Raw genomic sequence first — 24590 nt, forward strand, 5'->3', positions numbered from 1 at the left:
GGAATGCTTTGGTTTATGGTTTGGTTTATGGGGTTTAACGTCCCAAAGCGACTAAGGCTATGAGAGACGCCGTAGTGAAGGGCTCCGGAAATTTCGACCACCTGGGGTTCTTTAACGTGCACTGACATCGCACAGTACACGGGCCTCTAGAATTTCTCCTCCAAAGAAATTCTAGCCGCCGCGGCCAGGATCGAACCCGCGTCTTTCAGGTCAGCAGCCGAGCACCATAACCGCTGAGCCACCGCGGCGGCTGTAGGAATGCTTCAATGTCACCAAGCCACTAGGGTAAAATACAATAAAACAACAACTGCTGCTGTGGCAGTAATGCAAAACTCTGTCAGCTAATCTACATCATCTTTGTCAACACTGACAATGCTGAGGACACAACTTGTAACAAAACTACTCAAAATTTATAGAGATGGCAATCTGACAAAGGTTAACGCACAGGAATCGTGCGACATAATTTTCCTTATAATTTTTTTTTAATTTAAACAAACACAACACTCGTGAAACCTACCAGCAAATGCGACAAATGCATCTTTGTGTCCCTGTCGTGGTCTCCCAATAACATAGCCACGACACAAGCATGAAAAGATGAATAACTTGAACACATCTCAAGCTCGTTGGTTGTTAATCACAACTCAAAACAGCACAAAACTTCACAAGGATGCAGAAAGGGAAGACGAGACACAGCGCTGTGTCTCATTTACTCCTTCTGTGTCCTTGTGATGTCTGCAGTTTTTGCATCAATATGAGAACAGACTTTACTCGAGGTATTAAACACAAAAAAGAAAAATTCTTTTACATTACTGTACGGATTTGTAAGCGCATGCCAAAAACTCGCCTTCAAAAGTGGCGCTCGCTTTAAAAACCCAATTTTCCTTCACCCACATATGCTTTTGCTGGTGGATGGCCAAGAAATCGTCAGTAATGCGCACAGCAAACACTCGTTAATGAAGTTAATTTGGAAACTCTGGATAGCTCGGCACTCACTGACAATGCCAGTGTAAGTAAATGGTGTCAGACGCCCGCTAACCTGGACGCTATAGATCTAGCACCAGATCATTCGAATGGGCTCCTGAAGGGAGGCTGCGTCTAGGAATGGCATACGAATGTCAGAATAGTGCCAACCAAACATGAATTGAATGCTGCAGAGTTAACCACGCACGTCCGACGAGGAGGCCCTTTCCATTTTCGTGCAGCTCTGCCTCAATGCTCCTGGCAGATTTCACGCAAAATGCATTGACTGCAATGTGAAAAATAATCACAGTCGCCCCGTTTTCACCCCAAAAGCAGGCGACCACTGCCCAATCTTTTACCAAGTATATTTGCTGTGATGCAAGCAGTTCTCTTTAGGATGTTTGATAGAAATTTTTTCTGGTTCGTTGAAATTTTAATTACCGAGAATATACTATATTATACAAACAACTTTCAATGTTGTTGATGAAAACCTTAATCTCATAAGTTATGCCATGCGCGCATGCCATGCCAGTACCAGTCAATCACAGCATTACCTCGGTATGAAAATGCTTCTTATGATCACTAGGAAGGACCTGAAAAAGTGTTTTCTGCCAGTCTACATTGAGGTGACGTAAGGTATATTTTTTGCAACGTGGATAATGTAATCTAAACAGGTAAGCTAGCAATAGCTCTCACATCTGTTAGGAAATAGGCAACAAACCTTCAAAAAACTGTGGTATTCTGAGAGTGTTTTTTGATTTCATGGCGTTTCAAATGGTGCTTTTCCTTGAACGCCACTGAGCAGAACTGACACTGATGTGGTTTCTCCCTCTTGTGAGCTCGCACATGCTTTGCCAGGACTGCATCCTGGGCGAAGACCATGGGGCAAAGCTGGCACTTGTATGGCTTCTCACCCGTGTGCATGCGAAGGTGACGAACCAAGCTCGTTCTAGATGAGAAGCTGCTCCCGCAGTGGTCACACTTGTGTGGACGCTCACCAGTGTGGGTACAAAGGTGTGCCACCAGAGTGTTCCTTTGAGCAAAGGTGCTTTCACAGTGGTCGCACTGATGGGGCCGCTCACCCGTGTGGGTACGAAGGTGGTCCCTCAAGGTAGCCTTTTGAGCAAAGCTGCACCCACAGTGGTCACACTTGTATGGACGCTCACCCGTGTGAGTGCGAAGATGGACATTCAGGGTAGCCTTTTGAGCAAAGCTGCTCCCACAGTGGTCACACTTGTATGGACGCTCACCCGTGTGAGTGCGAAGGTGTGCCAACAAAGTTTTCTTTCGAGCAAAGCTGCTTTCACAGTGGTTGCACTGATGGGGACGCTCACCCGTGTGGGTACGAAGGTGGTCCGTCAGGGTGACCTTTTGAGCAAAGCTGCACCCACAGTGGTCACACTTGTATGGACGCTCACCAGTGTGAGTGCGAAGGTGTGCCAACAGAGTTCTCCTTTCCGAAAAGCTGCTTTCACAGTGGTCGCACTGATAGGGACGCTCACCCGTATGGGTACGAAGGTGTTTCACCAGGGTGCTCTTATGAGCAAAGCTGCTTCCACAGTGGTTGCACTGATATGGACGCTCACCCGTGTGGGTACGAAGGTGTACTATGAGGTTATTCTTTTTAGCAAAGCTGCTTTCGCAGTGGTCGCACTGGTAGGGATTATCACCCATGTGGGTGATCAGGTGAGGCTCTAGGTGGGTTTCCTTTGCAAAGCCCCTGCTGCTGTGGCTGGACTGATACAGCTGCTGGCTGGTGTGTTCACCTTGGTGGTTTCCAGTGGCGCTGCAAGGACTTGGCATGGTGTGCTGCACAAGGGTGCTGCCATCGTGCAAGTTTTCCCCAGGCGAGACACCATGCTCGGGATCAGCTGTGGCCAGGCCTGCACCAAAAAAGGCGGGGTATTTTAAATGAAATACGAGACCACACGTGTCACAGTTTTCAGTGGTGAAGCAAGACACCTATTAATCTAGAAGGTACACAACATTTAAGCTAGCATGTTTACTGTCAGGGTAAATGGGTTGATCTTAAAAAAAAAACGAAAAAACTAAGCTTTCTGAGAATATCTTACTTATAAATATGCATGAAGTTAGAAGGATGTTTTACCTTTTGAATCATTATTGAAAGCTATAAGCATACTCTGTAACCAACTTAAAAACTGGAGCTGCTGCGGCAAAGTGCATGTATGATCCCTAGTTTATGGCTGGGACATTACAAACCTGCCCAATAGTTTTTTTATGACAATGTACATGTCTAAATACAGCATTCAATCTGCTACTAAAGCTACAATCGTAATTACCGTGCACACTGAAGTAATGACATTAGGAAAGTGCTGGACAAACAATGCTAATGGCCTGGTTTGCTTTCTAGAAATGTAGCCAAATGCTCAATAGTAAGTTCAAGATAAGCGGTCATGAAGGAAAATAAAAAAATATTCAGAATATTAGCATTGGCACACAGTATCATTTCAAGTATCATTTCAGAGTGTATGCTTTGCACCCTACCGTGCTGCTTATTGTACCAACAAAGCAAGAAATTGTACATCTGTTCGCAAGGAAAGGCAAGGAATCAATTTTTTCTTACAGCGTCACAAAGAACAAAGCTCCCTGACTAAAGTTATCTGCAGGTTGATATTACCAAACTGAGGCATAATGAAGAAATAACGAAAACATATGCACGCACGAGTTCTGAATGTCAACTCAGCAAATTAAAAGAAAACCGATTGTAAAGATAACACTTTTGTACTCGGGCTAGCATAATATGGCCTGGTGTTCTGCAAAAAATAATGACTAATAAAAGAAAGATTACAAACAATTTGTCAGAAGTGCCAAGAATGAAATACACAGTACTAAAATAAGCACAAATCACTAATACCACAGCACAATGAACCAGACTAGACAACCTTTCCAACCAGCATATGGAATCAGAAGCACATGCAACAAACGCCTCTGTAGACATCAGGTAAACGAGCAGAATTTAATATTCATCCCAGAATATCTGGCTGCATTAGAAAAAAGTATTCAAAAATTGCACTTGGTCTTTAGGAAAGGAAATGACGCAGTAACTGTGTCACATATCTCGGTGGACACCCAAACCACGCTGGTGAAAGAAGACATGCAAAAAGAGGTGCCGTAGCGGATACTACAGCTTTTCAGAGCTGATTTAATAAGAATGTGACATGAAAAAGTGTACAGGTAGCAACAGGCAGTAAAATAATGAGACAAGGAAACAAAATTAAAGGGTGGTAGACCACAATGAAATCCCAAGACCTGAAGGGCTGAGGAAGCAAAATCTAGTATGATGCACAAAAATTCACAGGCACACAACAGGCACTTTTTCTACTGGAGACTGTTTCCTATGTACTTCGTTCAGAAAAAAGCTACACAGAATACAGAGAAAAATGCAACTTGTACTGTAACGTGCTGGATAATAGGGTTTCCGCTGCACTTAAGCTACACCTATGCCCGCCACATGTGGAAGGTTTCATGATATCCTTTCTTCATCTACCAATGATGTGTCACGGCAAGTGGCAGCGCAAAAGAAACGGGAACGAAGATGAAGAATCAGCAGACTGGTAGGTAGGCAAGTTCAGTTGGTAGTTCAGTGCTTCTCCTGTCGTCCATGTTTCTTCATCTTCGTCCTCATTTTTTTTTGCACTGCCACTTTCCATGATGAATCCCTGACTAGCCCACACCAAGATATTAATCAATGCAGTGATGTGGTTGTGCTCTAGGCAGCAACAAGGCAGCGTCTGACATGCCCCACTTTGTGCACCGCCACCGCAATCTGAGATCACCGGATATGCCAGTTCAAGCTGTTCAGGCTGCTATGCCTGGCAGCAGTGGCTTCCAAAGATCCTCCCCCTGGCAGCTTGTGTACTCTTTGGCTTGCTAACACTGGTTTCAATGCCTGCAAAATGCAACGGTGTGAACAACTTTAGGAATAAAAACTCCATGGCCACAGTTGAACAACACGGCAGAATAATTTGAAACCCAAGTCTTTGATACGATAGTCTCCCTTTCTTGTGGTAGGTGATGTCTGTAGACAGTGATGTCCAGGACAGGCTATACAATTAGTACAATAACTCTGTGCAACTCTATGAACATGACTGCCGTGCTACTTAGCTCGCACACAGTGGACATGATGAGAGAAAATCCGAGACTCAACAGCTGAGAGCAGAAATCTTGTTTTACAAATACTACCAATAAAATAATACTGCTGATCTCACTGATACCAAGAAGTGCATTTGCTAGCAGCAGCGCAGCGCCACTGGCAGAATAGTGAGAGCCTGCCTTTCTGAAAACACTACAATGTGATGGGAAAGGGACTGAGGCAAAATAAAATTTCAGTCTGCCAACTTGCTTTCAAATTTTTGAACTAACCCAAGTTCTGATGACTTATAACAAATGAATTGTTTGTCTCAGTCGTCACAGTTATTTCATTCAGCAAATGATCATCCCCATGTGCAGAAATCTGCTGTCTGCTCTTCTACTATTCCGTTTTTGTATGCTCATAGCTAGAACATCCAATACGAGGACAGTTGCTGAGCACAACAGCACTGGAGCAAGACGACATTAGTGCGTGCCGGTTGCTAAAATGATGGCACAAAGGGTTCAGTGCCTGTGTTGTGGTTGCTTGCTTACAGGTGCCCACTTATCATCAGCCTGACTATGCCCACTGCAGCTCAGAGGCCTCTCCCATGTCTCTCCAATTAACACTGCCCTTGCCAGCTGCGACGGCTATATCCCAGCAACCTTATTAACCTCATCCGCCCACCTAATTTTCTGCCGCCCCCTGCTATGCTTGGCATCTCTTGGGATCCACTCCGTCACCATTAAGGACCAGTGGTTATCTTACCTTCGCATTACATGCCCTGCCCAAGCCTATTTCTTCCTATTGATTTCAACTAGGATGTCATTAACCCGCGTCTTTTCCCTCACCCACTCTGACCGTTTCCGGTCTGTTAACGTTACACCTACCATTTTCCTTTCCATTGCTTGCTACATTGTCCTTAACTTAAGCTGAGCCTTTTTCATTAGCCTCCACATTTCTGTCACATAGAAGGGTACAGTTGAGACACAGCTGTTGTATACTCCTCTCTTGAGGCATATTCGTAAACTGCCATTCATGATCCCCACTGACATTTATTCTTAAAGAGACCGACAACTGGACCTGAAGCACTCCACTTTTTCAGCCCCGCGGAAACCTGTCTAAGGTGCTTGATCACAAAACAGCATTGTTAGGAATACTGTAGAAAACTTGTACCGAGAAGTTTCAAATCAATGGACACCAGTGTTTTATGTATCCTAGTGCCGGAAACTACGACCAGTGAGCACAATGGGGATTGCATGCGGGCAAACATGATCAACTTCAAACTGATATTTCCAGCTGCCAGACATTAATTACAGCTTTAGTATAGCTTAGAGTTCGTTTCAGTCTATAAACCCAAAGTTGTTCAAGCACAGTCGTGTATGCCTTAGTGATGGCAGCTTTCAAGGAACTTGGTTATTGTTTAAACCAAGAAATTGGTTTATGGTTTATGGGGATTAACGTCCCAAACAAACTCAGGCTATGAGGGACATCATAGTGGAGGGCTCGAGATAATTTCGACCCCCTCGGGTTCTGTAACAGGCACTGACATTGCACAGTGCACGGGCGTATGGCATTTCGCCCCCTCGAAATCAACCAGTAAGAACATGTTGAATATTTTGGTTTGTATCCTTACATATATACAATGAATGTTTAAAAACAAGTTTGACATGGACCTATTTACTAACCGTAGGCAAAGGGTACAAAGTTTTTTTTCCCTTTTGTATTGTACAAGGAACCAAATAAACCTTGAATTGAATTTAACGTTTCTGCTTGGCTACCCTGCCTTCAGGATGCTTTTGGAAAAAAAATTACACAAAAAAGATGGCTGTTCCCCCAGCATTAAATCAAATGGTAACCTTGGTATGTTAAGCTTATATTTTGGTTCTTGTGAACCGCTGTTTAGATCCAGCGCGTTTCAAACAGACCGAAAATGAGAAAAATGATGCATATTGGAGGTTCAATAGTTTCTAGACTATTTCACAAAACAAACGTATATTTGGCACATTTCAGGGACGTGCATACCGTATTTATTCGAATCTAGGCCGATAGTTTTTTCAAAAAACGAGATGTAGAACTCTAATGTCGGCTTAGATTCGAGGATTTCGTTTCAAGGTTTCGTATTCGTAAAATACGAATAAATGTAGCACGCAGGTGGCGCCCCCACACAACGCCAACGAAAGACAGCACTGTAGCCGTTGCTATCCGTAGCTGTTGCTATCCGTAGCCGAAACTGATCAAAGCACACATGAGCACTGGCTGCCATTTTGGCCTTGTTCTCTTCTCGTACGGTGACGTGAGCACATTCGCAGCAGTGAAGTTTTCGTGCGTGGTATTTATCACCAACACCATGGCACCAAACAGGTGGTGCCATTATAGTGCCGCCTTGAAGCGGAAAGTTATACTCGCTGCAGAGCAGTCGTCAAATCTTCAAGCCAGGCGGGACTTCGGCGGCTGATCCCGGGCTGGCGTTGCATATGTCTCCTCGCCCAAACGCCTGCCCGGGATCAGCCTGAGCGGGTTCCTGGCAATAAATGTCGTTTGCGTGCGGTACCTCTTGTTCGCAGTTGTTTTTTCGGCCGGCCTACAATCGAGGTAAGTTTTTTTTTTTCTGTGGCCTTCAACTTTCGGGTCTCGGATTAGAATCGTGGCCGGCCTAGATTCGAGTAAATACGGTACTTTGTTAAAGGGGCAAATGAACGAAATTCTCAATAAAAGAGTGGTGTACCTGTCATGTTAACGGACACCGCTTCACAAACATTCTCCAGCAAGAATTTCTTAAATGCATTTGTAGAAGCTCAGTTATCTGCAGTCAAATTTTGAATTTCAGCATATCCATGCCTCTCCCTTTCCTCTCCTCACTTTTTCCACGCAGGTGGGCACTCCTCCACCAGCCCCATCGCCGACGTGCGTGGGAATAGGCCGGGTTGCCGAGCTTCCCGACCCCAAGCGACGCTGCTGACCTGCCAGGGCCATGGTAGCTGCGTGTTGCCTGAAAGAATCTAACCAATAGCCATCGCCGAACAGAACAGAGCCTCCCGTGCGACGGAAGAGGGCATGAACATGACAGGGTTTCCGGAAAGCACCAGCCAACTTTGGTGTCATTGTGACTCTCTACTGTGTGCAGATATGTATTATTAAATGTACACAGGTTGTGGGACTTTATGTTTTCGTGTAACAAGCATTTGCCCGTCGGGTAGCATTGTTAAACAGATATGAGCTCCAACTCCTGCTAGATAACCTTGCATCGCAAGACGAGTTGCTTTCTCTAGCTGTGGTGAAACAGTTCTTGCCACCAAATGCCAAATGCAAGGTACAGCCACCGGACATGGGCGTCTTTCATGCGCCCAAGGTGTCCTAAGATCGGTGCATCCTCCAATTCATGTTGATTAAAATTCAAACACCAGATAGCGATGTTCTGGTTCAGATATCTTTGTTCGCTACAGTGGAAATAATCAAGGCCATGCGGATAGGACTGACTGTGGAGTGCATCAGGAATTCTTCCGTAAAGCATGCTTTACGGAGCTAGGCACGACCGAGAACATAGTTGAGCATCTGCAGGATTAGGCACACGTGGATTTGTAGCAGCGTGCTGTTGATGCACAGAAGGCTGGACATGATTTCACCTGAGGTGACTTCGCTGGTGTGCATTACGAAGCTGGCATCACAAAGTCACACACAGATGAAGCCATTGCGCAAAATAAGAGCACTGCTTGGCTGCCAAGAATCTGATGACGAGAAGGCCTACCTGCCACTAGTTGCCTAGAAATCTTTAATGTCGATTAGTTATATCCTGTTCTTAAAGCAGCTTAACTGTTGGCATTTAAGGCGTCGGCGAAGAACATTAGCATGACCACCCTCGAAGGGCTAGGAAACTTTAGTGGTGCAGTCTCCTTTGATGAAGCCAATGCACATAACGAAATCTGCCTCTGAGAAGTATTTTACAAACCATTCCTTCTTTGCACATACAGAAATAATATGCACACCTCATAACCAAACCCACAGGCATCTAATTTACCTTCTACGCCAAATGACACTGGTTTACATGTCTATAATGTGCTTTCACTGCCATCATAAATTGAGGCAGTTGCCTCACCAAGCTGCTGATAGCATCTTTCTCTGTGGCTACACCATCCTTTTACGCTGTATGGCCGGAAAGAAAATTTTATTGATTTCACCACAAATTCTGAAAATTGCAACACACAGTTACAAGTGAAAAAAAACCTCAAACAGCAACCACTTGTGAGCTGACCAGCATTATGAAAAAGCAAATGTAGTACTGCAGCTCACAACATATAGCTGAATTTCTCAATGCAAAGAGGTAAATGTTCCCTTAAACTGTTTTCAACAGCTCTAACTCCACAAGCTATTATAAATTTTAAATATTTTTATGTCAATGGTCACCCCATAAATGCAGTCACCAAAGCAAGTTCAATGAGTTTTGATAACAACATGTATGAGAGCTCGCTCTAGGAATGCTTAAATGTCACCAAGCCACTAGGGTAAAATACAATAAGTCAACAACTGCTGCTGTGGCAGTAATGCAAAACTCTGTCACCTAATCTACATCATCTTTGTCAAGAATGACAATGCTGAGGACACAACTTGTAACAAAACTACGCCAAATTTATAGAGATGGCAATTTGACAAAGGTTAACCAGGAAATGTGCGACATAATTTTCCTCCTAATTTTTTTAAAAATTTAAACAAACAGAACACTCGCGAAACCTGCCAGCAAATGCAACAAATGCATCTTTGTGTCCCTGCCAGGGTCTCCAACAACATAGCCACAACACAAGCATGAAAAGATGAATGCACTTGAACAACACATCTCGAGCTCGTTGGTTGTTCATCGCAACTCAAAACAGCACAAAACTTCACAAGGATGCAGAAAGGGAAGACGAGACACAGCGCTGTTTCTCATTTACTCTTTCTGTGTCCTCGTGATGTCTGCGCTGTTTTTGCATCAATATGGGAACAGACTTTACTCGTGGTATTAAACGCAAAAAAGAAAACTTCTTTTACATTACTATATGGATTTGTAAGCTAGTGCCAGAAACTCGCCTTCAGAAGTGGAGCTCGCTTTAAAAGCCCAACTTTTCCTTCACCCACGTATGCTTTTGCCGGTGGATGGCCAACAAATCGTCAGCAATGTGCACAGCTAACGCTCGTTAATTAAGTCAATTTGGAAACTCCGGATAATGCCAGTGTAAGTCTACAGTGTCAGACGCCCGCAAACTTGGACGCTATAGATCTAGCAGTGGAACATTCGAATGGGCTCCTGAAGGGAGGCTGCCTCTACAAATGGCATGAAAATGTCAAAATAGTCCCAACCAAACATGAATTGAATGCTACACAGTTAACCACGCATGTCCGACGAGCAGGCCCTTTCTATTTTCATGCAGCTCTGCCTCAATGCTCCCGGCAGATTTCCCGCGAAATGCATTGCCTGAAATAAAAAAAATAATCATTGTCGCTCCGTTTTCACCTCAATAGCAGGCGACCACTGCCCAATCTTTCACCAAGTATATTTGCTGTCATGCAAGCAGCTTTTAGTTTCTTTCGAGGATGTTTGATAAATTGAAATTTTTTCTGGTTCCTTGAAATCTGAATTACCAAGCTTTTACTATATTATACACACAAGTATAAATCTTGTTGCTCTAATAAACTAATATTAATAATAATCTGTTAAATCTAATAAGTGATGCCATGCGCACATGCCATGCCAGTCTCAGTCAATCAAAGCATTACCTCGGTATGATCATGCTTCTTATGATCAGGAGGAAGGAGCTGAAAAAGTGCTTTCCGCCAGTCTACATTGAGACCACGTAAAGTTGTATATTTTTTGCAACGTGGATAACGTAATCTGATAGTTAAGCTAACAATGGCTCTCACATCTAATGCTAGGAAACAGGCAACAAACCTTCATAAAACTGTGGTATTCTGAGAGTGTAGTTTGATTTCATGGCGTTTTAAATGGTGCTTTTCCTTGAACGCCACTGAGCAGAACTGACACTGATGTGGTTTTTCCCTCTTGTGGGCTCGGACATGCTTTATCAGGGCTCCATTCCGGGCAAAGACCATGGGGCAAAGCTGGCACTTGTATGGCATCTCACCCGTGTGGGTGCGAACGTGTTCCAATAAGGTCGCTCTAAATGAAAAGCTGCTGCCGCAGTGGTCACACTTGTGTGGACGCTCACCCGTGTGGGTACGAATGTGGTCCATCAGGGTAGCCTTTTGAGCAAAGGTGCTCCCACAGTGGTCACACTGGTATGGACGCTCACCCGTGTGAGTGCGAAGGTGTGCCACCAAAGTTTTCCTTCGTCCAAAGCTGCTTTCACAGTGGTTGCACTGATGGGGACGCTCACCCGTGTGGGTACGAAGGTGATCTGTCAGATGAACCTTTTGAGCAAAGCTGCACCCACAGTGGTCACACTTGTATGGACGATCACCCGTGTGAGTGCGAAGGTGTACCAACAGAGTTCCCCTTTGAGAAAAGCTGCTTTCACAGTGGTCGCACTGATACGGACGCTCACCCGTGTGGGTACGAAGGTGTCTCACCAGGTGGCCCTTGCGTGCAAAGGTACTTCCACAGTGGTTGCACTGATATGGACGCTCACCCGTGTGGGTACGAAGGTGCACCAAGAAGTCACGTTTCTTTGCACAGCTCCTTCCACAGTGGTCGCACTGGTAGGGATGGTCGCCGATGGGGGTGATAAGGTGAGGCTCTAGGCGGGTTTCCTTTGCGAAGCCCCTGCTGCTGTGACTGGACTGATACAGCTGCTGGCTGGTGTGTTCACCTTGGTGGTTTCCAGCGGTGCTGCAAGGACTTGGCATGGTGTGCTGCACAAGGGTGCTGCCATCGTGCAAGTTTTCCCCAGGCGAGACACCATGCTCGGGATCAGCTGTGGCCAGGCCTGCAGCAAGAAAGGCAGGGGATTTTCAATGAAATGCGAGACCACATGTGTCACAGTTTTCAGTAGTGAAGCCAGAAACCTATTAATCTAGAAGCTATACAACATTTAAGCTAGCATGTTTATTGTGAGGGTAAATGGGTTGATCCTACAAAAAAAAGGAAAAATTAAGCTTTCTAGAAAGTATCATACTTATATATATACATGCAGTTAGAAGGATGTTCCACCTTTTGAATCATTATTGAAAGCAATAAGCATACTCTAAAACCAACTTAAAAACTGGACCTGCCACGGCAAAGTGCATGTACGATCCCTAGTTTTATGGCTGGGACATTACAAACCTGTCCAATAATTTTTTTATGAATAAATGAATGTGAGTGAGCTTCCACCCTTGACAAAGTACACTTCTAAATACAGCATTCAATCTGTATACTAAAGCTACAATCGTAATTACCATGCACACTGAAGGAATGACATTAGGAAAGTGCTGCAGAAACACAGCTGAAGGCCTGGTTTCCTTTCTAAAAAAAGTAGCCAAATGCTCAATAGTAAGTTCAAGATAAGCTGTCATGAAGGAAAATAACAAAACATTCGGATTATTAGCATTGGCACACAGTATAATCTCAAGTATCATTTCAGACTGTATGCCTTACGGGCTACCATGCTGTTTATTGTACCAGCAAAGCAAGAAATGGTACATCTGTTCGCAAGAAAAGATAAGGAATCAATTTTTTCTTACAGCATCAGAAAGAACAAAGCTCCTTGACTAAAATTATCTGCAGGTTGACATTACCAAACTGAGGCATAATGAAGAAATAGCGAAAACATATGCACGCACGAGTTCTGAATGTCAACTCCGCAAATTAAAAGAAAACCGACTGTAAAGATAACACTTTTGTACTCGGGCTAGCGTAATACGGCCTGGTGTTCTGCAAAAAATAATGACTAAAAGAAGAACGATTACAGACAATTTGTCAGCAGTGTCAAGAATGAAATACACAGTACTAAAATAAGCACAAATCACTAATACCAAAGCATAATGAACCAGACTAGACAATCTTTCCAACCAGCATATGGAATCAGAAGCACATGCAACAAACGCCTCTGTAGACATCAGGTAAACGAGCGGACTTTAATATTCATCCCAGAATATCTGGCTGCATTAGAAAAAAGTATTCAAAAATTGCACTTGGTCTTTAGGAAAGGAAATGACGCAGTAACTGTGTCACATATCTCGGTGGACACCCAAACCACGCTGGTGAAAGAAGACATGCAAAAAGAGGTGCTGTAGCGGATACTACTGCTTTTCACAGCTCATTTAATAAGAATGTGACATGAAAAAGTGTACAGGTAGCAACAGGCAGTAAAATAATGAGACAAGGAAACAAAATTAAAGGGTGGTAGACCACAATGAAATCCCAAGAGCTGAAGGGCTGAGGAAGCGAAATCTAGTATGATGCCCAAAAATTCACAGCCACACAACAGGCACTTTTTCTACTGGAGACTGTTTCCTATGTACTTCGTTCAGAAAAAAGCTACACAGAATACAGAGAAAAACGCAACTTGTACTGTAACGTGCTGGATAATAGGGTTTCCTCTGCACTTAAGCTACACCTATGCACACCACATGTGGAAGGATTCATGATATCCTTTCTTCAAGTACCAATGATGTGTCACGGCAAGTGGCAGCGCAAAAGAAACGGGAACGAAGATGAAGAATCAGCAGACTGGTAGGTAGGCAAGTTCAGTTGGTAGTTCAGCGCTTCTCCTGTCGTCTATATTTCTTCATCTGCGTCCTCATTTTTTCGGCGCTGCCGCTTTCCATGATGAATCCCTGAGTAGCCCACACCAAGATATTAATCAATGCAGTGATGTGGTTGTGCTCTAGGCAGCAACAAGGCAGCGTCTGACATGCCCCACTTTGTGCACCGCCACCGCAATCTGAGATCACCGGATATGCCAGTTCAAGCTGTTCAGGCTGCTATGCCTGGCAGCAGTGGCTTCCAAAGATCCTCCCCCTGGTAGCTTGTGTACTCATTGGCTTGCTAACACTGGTTTCAATGCCTGCAAAATGCAACGGTGTGAACAACTTTAGGAATAAAAACTCCATGGCCACAGTTGAACAACGCGGCAGAATAATTTGAAACCCTATTCTTTGATACGATAGTCTCCCTTTCTTGTGGTAGGTGATGTCTGTAGACAGTGATGTCCAGGACAGGCTATAAAATTAGTACAGCAACTCTGTGCGACTCTATGGACAAGACTGCCGTGCTACTTAGCTCGCGCACAGTGGAAATGACGAGAGAAAATCCGAGACTCAACCGCTGAGAGCAGTAATCTTGTTTTAAAAATATTACCAATAAAATAATACTGCTGATCTCACTGATACCAAGAAGTGCATTTGCTAGCAGCAGCGCAGCGCCACTGGCAGAATAGTTAGTCTGCCTTTATAAAAACACTACAATGTGATGGGAAAGGGAGTGAGGCAAAATAAAATTTCAGTCTGCCGACTTGCTCTCAAATTTTTGAACCCAAGTAAGTTCGGATGTCTTATAACAAATGAGTTGTTTTTCTCAGTCGTTACAGTTATTTCATTCAGCAAATGAACATCCCCATGTGCAGCATTCCGCTGTCTGCTCTTCTACTACTCCGTTTTTGTATGCTCATAGCTAAAACATCCAATACGAGGACAGTTGCTGAGCACAACAGCACTGGAGCATGACGACATTAGTGTGTGCCGCTTGCTAAAATGATGGCACAAAGGGGTCAGTGTCTGTGTTCTGGTTGCTTGCTTACAGGTGCCCACTTATCATCAGCCTGACTATGCCCACTGCAGCTCAGAGGCCTCTCCCATGTCTCTCCAATTAACACTGCCCTTGCCAGCTGCGACCGCTACATCCCAGCAACCTTATTAACCCTTTCACTGTCACGGACGTACGGGTACGTTTTCGCGCGTCCACCGCACAGTGTCACTGACGTACCGGTACGTTCTCTATCGTGCATTCAAAATTTCGCGCTTGAGTGCAAAGCTGACGCTCTTGGACTAGCTGCGCCATCTGTTGAATCTTTCTACAAGTTCGTATTTTCGCCCCTTACTGTTTTGGCATGTGTATTGAAGAGTACGGAGCGACTGCCATCCCACCCCTCTCTCTTTGCTGAGTGACGCGGTCGCACCGCGTTCGCTGGATCATGACGCGCGCGTGTGGTTATGGGTCCAAGGGTTGTTCTGCCATCTGCCGCTATTTTGCAGGTTTTTATTTTTCTTCTGTCGGCGTGTGAGGTACGGCGCTTCAAGTTCAAGGGCGCGCGCCGTTGCCACTCCGAGAGTCAAAGAGACTGACACATGACTCGATCGCTGCTTTCGCTCTCTCGTCGCACCCTCACTTGCGGCTGCCAGCAGCAAAAGCAAAGCCCCTCAACTTTGTTTTAGCCTTTTTCCATCTCCCTCTCTCATCTTTATTACACAGCGTCCCATTTCTCTCCGTTTTGCGGGCCACTGAAAGCACACCCCCGCTGCGCGCGCTTATTTTCGGATATGGCTGACCGCGCGGGACCTTCCTCTCCGCATTGGAGCGGTGGCTCTTCAGATTCTAAATACGAGCCGAGCTCGGATTCGGACTCTGACAGCGTCTCATCCGAAGAAGAGGCGAGTTCCGCATCGTCAGATTCCAACGTTGAAACGGCGGGACCATCATCCCGGAAGTGTGCGACACTGGGGCTGCGTCACGGGCAGAAACACCCGACACCGAAAGGGTTAATCTCATCCGCCCACCTAATTTTCTGCCGCCCCCTGCTATGCTTGGCATCTCTTGGGATCCAGTCCTGTCACCATTAGGGACCAGTGGTTATCTTACCTTCGCATTACATGCCCTGCCCAAGCCTATTTCTTCCTATTGATTTCAACTAGGATGTCATTAACCCGCGTTTGTTCCCTCACCCACTCTGACTGTTTCCGGTCTGTTAACGTTACACCTACCATTTTCCTTTCCATTGCTTGCTACATTGTCCTTAACTTAAGCTGAGCCCTTTTCATTAGCCTCCACGTTTCTGTCGCATAGAAGGGTACAGTTGAGACACAGCTGTTGTATACTCCTCTCTTGAGGCATATTGGTAAACTGCCATTCATGATTCCCACTGATATGTATTCTTAACTCTTTCGCTACCACGGAAAAATGCACGATTTGCAGTGTACTGAAAGAAAAATTTTTTTCACAAGAACTAATACACCCAGCACATATTGCAATGCATGAAATTGTAGCTTATTAATTACACTTCTGAATGAAACAAACAGAAGAGTTGTGTGTGCAAAAGTAAATGAACATTTATTTGTGAAATTTGCTAAAAACACAAAAAAAGTATATAGCAAAAACAAAAATTACCGCCTGCACTAAGCCCGAATTTGAATAGAGGAAAACTGGAATATACAAACTGTTGCACATGTTTATAGCTGTCATTATTCACAGTTTCAGCTATGAGAAAAATTTACTGCACTTTCCATGGCTTGTCAAGTCAGGGGTCATGACTGTGGTGCCACTGTGAAGAGCAATCAGGGGTGAAAATGTGAAGCAGAGGTAGACTGACAAGTGCTTCACATAAGGTTTTATCTTTGTTCCTCCCTTGTTCTCTGATAGCCGAGCTTGCAGTTTCTTCTTTTTTTCATTCTTTTCGGTTGGTGTTGAATGGATTCTATGGGAGGATTGGGGGCGTGGACTTCTTTTCCCTCATCATACCCGAAGATTTCTTGAATGAGCTGCTCCCTGAAAGCCAGCTGATAAAAGTTGTCATTTTAGGCAAGCTCTAAAACATCAGGATCGATGAAATAAGTTTTATCGATGTGGTTCAAAAGCCAGGACACTTTCCAAGTGTTGCCAATAGAAGCTGCCGCCACTGAATCATCCGGGTCAGTTACGTGCAAAAAAAAACAACGAAAAAAGCGAAAAACCAATTTTGAGAAATTATTTTTGATTGCAGAGGGCCAGAATAGATTATTCTGGTATTTCAGTAGAGATACAGTCGTGGCAGGTCAACAATTCCAATGTATATGATGATTCCAATGAACATCAGAATCTCCAACAGATTCACGTCTTCCCATGAGCCATCACGCCGAATTTGCTGAAAATCTTCATCCATGCATACTTATTAGTGTTTCCGCACACGGTCTTCATCATTTCCGCCGTGAAGAGCATAAAAAAAAGTCGAGAAGTCGAGCGAATCTCCGAGCGCCGCTCCGCAGCGATGTGCGATATGGACACCTAGCGGTCGTCTTGGTTGAAAAACGCGACGCGACCTTGAGCATTTGGCAAACTGTCTTCGCCATATGTTGTCAAGACCCTGAAGCACAAAAATAAACCACTGTCATCAATTATAAACCGTATGCACCGCAGAAAACACACAGCGAACGAAAACAGAACGCCCATTGCAAGTACGTGCTGACGTTCCAGGCTCCCGAGGCGAAGTCTCGCTGTCGAAACCGAAATCCGACGTTTGTACATTGTTGCCCGACTAATAACTGCTGCTTTCGTCGCAAAAAACGAAACCGAAACCGGCCGACCTGCTCGGTGTCAGCTTTCGCTTTCGAGGAGCGCGCGGCGACGCGGACGCCATTTTCTCCGGCTGACGCTGCTGCGGCCGTTCAAAGTTTTATTTTTCACGGCGCCCCCTCATGTCAAAACACTGAAACCAAGGCTGCAATCGAAAGAGCAGTTGTTGAGCGCGCTAACTAGATGGCGGAGCACGTCCACAACGCTAAAAAATGAGCTGTTTTGCGCGGGCGATTTGAATCGATCATATGCGAACGATGGCCTATGGCGCGGTAGCGAAAGAGTTAAAGAGACCGACAACTGAACCTGAAGCACTCCACTTTTTCAGCCCCGCAGAAACCTGTCTAAGGTGCTTGATCACAAAACAGTATTGTTAGGAATACTGTAGAAAACTTGTACTGAGAAGTTTCAAATCAATGGACACTAGTGTTTTATGTATCCTGATGCCGGAAACTATGACCAGTGAGCACAATGGGGATTGCATGCTGGCAAACACGATCAACTTCAAACTAATATTTCCAGCTGCCAGACATTAACTACAGCTTTAGTATAGCTTAGAGTTCGTTTCAGTTTATACACCCAAAGTTGTTACAGCACAGTCATGTACGCCTTAGTGATGGCAGGTTTCAAGGAACTTGGTTATTGCTTAAACCAAGAAATTGGTTTATGGTTTATGGGGATTAACGTCCCAAAGCAACTCAGGCTATGAGAGACATCATAGTGGAGGGCTCGAGATAATTTCGACCACCTCGGGTTCTGTAACAGGCACTGACATCGTACAGAGCTCGGGCGTATGGCATTTCGCCTCCTTCGAAATCAACCAGTAAGAACATATTGAATATTTTGGTTTGTATCTTTACATATATACAATGAATGTTTAAAAACAAGTTTGACATGGACCCATTTACTAACCGTAGGCAAACGGTACAAAGTTTTTTTTTCCCTTTTGTATTGTACAAGGAACCAAATAAACCTTGAATTGAATTTAACGTTTCTGTTCGACTCCCCTGCCTTCAGGATGCTTTTGGAAAAAAAATTACACAAAAAAGATGTCTGTTCCTCCAGCATTAAATCAAATGGTAATCTCGGTATGTTAAGATTATTTTTTGGTTCCTGTGAACCATTATTTAGATCCATCGCGTTTCAAACAGACCGAAAATGAGAAAAATGATGCATATTGGAGGTTCAATAGTATCTAGACTATTTCACAAAACACACGTATATTTGGCACATTTGAGGGACGTGCATACTTTGTTAAAGGGGCAATGAACGAAATTCTCAATAAAAGAGTGGTGTACCTGGCATGTTAACGGACACCGCTTCACAAACATCCTCCAGCAAGAATTTCTTAAATGCATTTGTAGAAGCTCAGTTCTCTGCAGTCAAATTTTGAATTTCAGCATATCCATGCCTCTCCCTTTCCTCTCCTCACTTTTTCCACGCAGGTGGGCACTCCTCCACCAGCCCCATCGCCGATGTGCACGGGAATAGGCCGGGTTGCCGAGCTTCCCGACCCCAAGCGACGCTGCTGACCTGCCAGGGCCATGGTAGCTGCGTGTTGCCTGAAAGAATCTAACCAATAGCCATCGTCGAACAGAACAGAGCCTCCCGTGCGACGGAGGAGGGCATGAACATGACAGAGCTGCCGGAAAGGACCAGCCAACTTTCGTGTCATTGTGACTCTCTACTGTGGGAGATATCTATTATTAAATGTACACAGGTTAGGGGACTTCATGTTTTCGTGTGACAAGCATTTGCCCGTCAGGTAGCATGGTTAAACAGATATAAGCTCCAACTCCTGCTAGATAACCTTGCATCGCACAACGTGTTGCTTTCTCTAGCTGTGGTGAAAATGTTCTTGCCACCAAGTGCCAAGTGCAAGGTACAGCCACTGGACATGCGCGTCTTTCATGCGCCCAAGGTGTCCTAAGATCGGTGCATCCTCCAATTCATGTTGATAAAAATTAAAACACCAGATAGCAATGTTCTGCTTCGGATATCTTTGTTCGCTACAGTGGAAATTATCAAGGCCATGCGGATAGGACTGACTGTGGAGTGCATCAGGAATTCTTCCATAAAGCATGCTTCACGGAGCTAGGGACGACCGAGAACATACTTGAGCATCTGCAGGATTAGGCACACGTGGATTTGTAGCAGCGTGCTGTTGATGCACAGAAGGCTGGACATGATTTCACCTCAGATGACTTCGCTGGTGTGCATTACGAAGCTGGCAACACAAAGTCACACACAGATGAAGCCACTGTATGCGAAATAAGTGCACTGCCTGGCTGACAAGAATCTGATGACAAGGCCCACCTGCCACTAGCTGCCTAGAAACCTTTAATGTCGATTAGTTATATCCTGTTATTAAAGCAGCTTAACTGTTGTCATTTAGGGCGTCAGCGAGGAACGTTAAGTATGACCACCCTTGAAGGCTAGAAAACTTTAGTGGTACAGTCTCCTTTGATGAAGCCAATGCACATAACAAATGAAATCTACCTCTGAGAAGTATTTGTAAACCGCTCCTTCGTTGCACATACAGAAATAATATGCACACCTCATAACCAAACTCACAGGCATCTAATTTACCTTCTACGCCAAATGACACTGGTTTACATGTCTACGATGTGCTTTCACTGCCATCATAAGTCGAGGCAGTTGCCTCACCAAGCTGCCAATAGCATCTTTCTCTGTGGCTACACCATCCTTTTACACTGTATGGCCGGAAAGAAAATTTTATTGCTTTCACCACAAATTGTGAAAATTGCAACACACAGTTATAAGTGAAAAATATTCTCAAACAGCAACCACTTGTGAGCTGACCAGCATTATGAAAGAGCAAATGTAGTATTGCCACTCACAACATACAGCTGAATTTTTCAATGCAAAGGAGTAAATGTTCCATCAAACTCTGTTTTCAACAGCTCTAACTCCAAAAGCTGTTATAAATTTTAAATATTTTTATGTCAATGGTCACCCCATAAATGCAGTCACCAAAGCAAGTTCAATGAGTTTTGATAACAACATGTATGAGAGCTCGCTCTAGGAATGCTTAAATGTCACCAAGCCACTAGGGTAAAATACAATAAGTCAACAACTGCTGCTGTGGCAGTAATGCAAAACTCTGTCACCTAATCTACATCATCTTTGTCAAGAATGACAATGCTGAGGACACAACTTGTAACAAAACTACGCCAAATTTATAGAGATGGCAATTTGACAAAGGTTAACGCACAGGAATCGTGCGACATAATTTTCCTCATAATATTTTTTAACATTTAAACAAACAGAACACTGGCGAAAACTGCCAGCAAGTGCGACAAATGCATCTTTGTGTCCCTGCCGTGGTCTCCAATAACATAGCCACAACACAAGCATGAAAAGATGAATAACTTGAACAACACATCTCGAGCTCGTTGGTTGTTAATCACCACTCAAAACCGCCCAAACCTTCACAAGGATGCAGAAAGGGAAGACGAGACACAGCGCTGTGTCTCGTTTACTCTTTCTGTGTCCTTGTGATGTCTGCACAGTTTTTGCATCAATATGGGAACAGACTTTACTCGTGGTATTAAATGCAAAAAAGAAAAGTTCTTTTACACTACTATACGGATTTGTAAGCTAGTGCCAAAAACAAGCCTTCAAAAGTGGCGCTCGCTTTAAAAGCCCAACTTTTCATTCACCCACATATGCTTCTGCCGGTGGATGGCCAAGAAATCATCAGCAATGTGCACAGCTAACGCTCATTAATCAAGTCAATTTGGAAACTCCGGATAATGCCAGTGTAAGTCTACAGTGTCAGACACCCGCAAACTTGGACGCTATAGATCTAGCAGTGGATCATTCAAATGGGCTCCTGAAGGGAGGCTGCCTCTACGAATGACATGAAAATGTCAAAATAGTCCCAACCAAACATGGACTGAATGCTGCACAGTTAACCACACACGTCCGACAAGGAGGCCCTTTACATTTTCATGCAGCTCTGCCTCAATGCTCCTGGCAGATTTCACGCGAAATGCATTGCCTGAAATGTCAAAAATAATCATTGTCGCTCTGTTTTCACCTCAATAGCAGGCGACCACTGCCCAATCTTTCACCAAGTATATTTGCTGTGATGCAAGAGCTTTTAGTTTCTTTCGAGGATGTTTGATCAATTAAACTTTTTCTGGTTCCTTGAAATCTGAATTACCAATCTTTTACTATATTATACACATAACTATAAATCTTGTTGCTCTAAAAAACTAATATTAATAAAAATCTGTTAAATCTAATAAGCGATGCCATGCGCACATGCCATGCCAGTCACAGTCAATCAAAACATTACCTCGGTATGATCATGCTTCTTATGATCAGGAGGAAGGACCTGACAAAAGTGCTTCCTGCCAGTCTACATTGAGGCCATGTAAAGTTGTATATTTTTTGCAACGTGGATAACGTAATCTAGATAGGTAAGCTAGCAATGGCTCTCACATCTAATGCTAGGAAATAGGCAACAAATCTTCATAAAACTGGAGTATTCTGAGAGTGTAGTTTGAGTTCATGGCGTCTTAAATGGTACTTTTCCTTGAATGCCACTGAGCAGAACTGACACTGATGTGGTTTTTCCCTCTTGTGGGCCCGCACATGCTTTAACAGGGCTGCATTCCGGGCAAAGACCATGGGGCAAAGCTGGCACTTGTATGGCTTCTCACCCGTGTGGTCGCGAACGTGTTCCAATAAGGTCGCTCTAAATGAAAAGCTGCGCCCGCAGTAGTCGCACTTGTGTGGCCGCTCACCCGTGTGGGTACGAATGTGGCCCCTCAGGGTGCTCTTGAGAGCAAAGCTGCTCCCACAGTGGTCACACTTGTGTGGCCGCTCACCCGTGTGGGTACGAAGGTGTGCCACCAAAGTTTTCCTTCGTCCAAAGCTGCTTTCACAGTGGTTGCACTGATGGGGACGCTCACCCGTGTGGGTACGAAGGTGTGCCAACAAATTATTCTTTCGAGCAAAGCTGCTTTTACAGTGGTTGCACTGATGGGGACGCTCACCCGTGTGGGTACGAAGGTGGTCAGTCAGGGTGACCTTTTTAGCAAAGCAGCACCCGCATTGGTCACACTTGTATGGACGCTCACCCGTGTGAGTGCGAAGGTGTTGCAACAGAGTTCTTTTTTCAGAAAAGCTGCTTTCACAGTGGTCGCACTGATATGGACGCTCACCCGTGTGGGTAAGAAGGTGTCTCACCAGGTGGCTCTTGCGAGCAAAGCTATTTCCACAGTGGTTGCACTGATATGGACGCTCACCCGTGTGGGTACGAAGGTGGTTCACCAGGGTGCTCTTGTGAGCAAAGCTATTTCCACAGTGGTTGCACTGATATGGACGCTCACCCGTGTGGGTACGAAGGTGTCTCACCAGGTGGCTCTTGCAAGCAAAGCTATTTCCACAGTGGTTGCACTGATATGGACGCTCACCCGTGTGGGTACGAAGGTGTACAATGAGGTTGCTCTTTTGAGCAAACCTGCTTTCGCAGTGGTCGCACTGGTAGGGATTGTCGCCGATGGGGGTAACAAGGTGAGGCTCTAGGTGGGTTTCCTTCGCGAAGCCCCTGCTGCTGTGGCTGGACTGATACAGCTGCTGGCTGGTGTGTTCACCTTGGCGGTTTCCAGCGGTGCTGCAAGGACTTGGCATGGTGTGTTGCATATGGGTGCTGTTATCCTGGAAGTTTTCCCCTGGCGAGACACCATGCTCGGGATCAGCTGTGGCCAGGCCTGCAGCAAGAAAGGCAGGGTATTTTAAATGAAATGAAAGACCACATGCGTCACAGTTTTCAGTGGTGAGGCCAGAAACCTATTAATCAAGGAGGCATACAACATTTAAGCTAGCATGTTCATTGTCAGGGTAAATGGGTTGAACTTAGAAAAAAAAACGAAAAAACTAAGCTTTCTAGAAAGTATCTTACTTATAAATATACATGCAGTTAGAAGGATGTTCCACCTTTTGAATCATTATTGAAAGCAATAAGCATACTCTGTAACCAACTTAAAAACTGGACCTGCCACGGCAAAGTGCATGTATGATCCCTAGTTTTATGGCTGGAACATTACAAACCTGTCCAATAATTTTTTATGAATAAATGAATGTGAGTGAGCTTCCACCCTTGACAAAGTACACTTCTAAATACAGCATTCAATCTGTATACTAAAGCTACAATCGTAATTACTATGCACACTGAAGGAATGACATTAGGAAAGTGATGGAGAAACACAGCTGAAGGCTTGGTTTCCTTTCTAGAAATGTAGCCAAATGCTCAATAGTAAGTTCAAGATAAGCTGTCATGAAGGAAAATAACAAAACATTCGGAATATTAGCATTGGCACACAGTATCACCTCAAGTATCATTTCAGAGTGTATGCTTTACGGGCTACCGTGCTGTTTATTGTACCAACAAAGCAAGAAATTGTACATCTGTTCGCAAGAAAAGGTAAGGAATCAATTTTTTCTTACAGCGTCAGAAAGAACAAAGCTCCCTGACTAAAATTATCTGCAGGTTGATATTACAAAACTGAGGCATAATGAAGAAATAGCGAAAACATATGCACGCACGAGTTCTGAATGTCAACTCAGCAAATTAAAAGAAAACAGATTGTAAAAATAACACTTTTGTACTCAGGCTAGCATAATACGGCCTGGTGTTCTGCAAAAAATAATGACTAATAAAAGAACGATTACAAACAATTTGTCAGCAGTGTCAAGAATGAAATACACAGTACTAAAATAAGCACAAATCACTAATACCACAGCACAATGAACCAGACTAGACAATCTTTCCAACCAGCATATGAAATCAGAAGCACATGCAACAAACGCTTCTGTAGACATCAGGTAAACGAGCAGAGTTTAATATTCATCCCAGAATATCTGGCTGCATAAGAAGAAAAATATTAAAAAATTGAACTTGCGTCACATATCTCGGTGGAAACCCAAACCACGCTGGTGAAAGAAGACATGCAAAAAGAGGTGCCGTAGCGGATACTACTGCTTTTCAGAGCTCATTTAATAAGAATGTGACATGAAAAAGCGTACAGGTAGCAACAGGCAGTAAAATAATGA

General features: G+C 44.3%; 1 protein-coding gene across 2 annotated transcripts in view; it reads right to left on the reverse strand.

Moving 5' to 3' along the window:
* Positions 1–255: 255 nt before the first annotated feature.
* LOC149365460 (uncharacterized) overlaps positions 256–24590 on the reverse strand; it is a 41631-nt gene continuing 17296 nt past the window's right edge. For both annotated transcript variants that reach the window (XM_089542720.1, XM_089542725.1), the window contains exons 2-4: positions 23132–23248; positions 11671–11967; positions 256–2843 (exon numbers count right to left, since the gene is read on the reverse strand). In XM_089542720.1, coding sequence (XP_089398846.1) covers positions 1684–2843; positions 11671–11967; positions 23132–23248 — 1574 coding nt within the window. In that variant the 3' untranslated portion in view covers positions 256–1683. The remainder of the gene's footprint in view (positions 2844–11670; positions 11968–23131; positions 23249–24590) is intronic.

The sequence above is a fragment of the Amblyomma mixtum genome, chromosome 1 (assembly GCF_055824585.1).
Source record: "Amblyomma mixtum isolate Tamu chromosome 1, ASM5582458v1, whole genome shotgun sequence".
Lineage (NCBI taxonomy): Eukaryota > Metazoa > Arthropoda > Arachnida > Ixodida > Ixodidae > Amblyomma > Amblyomma mixtum.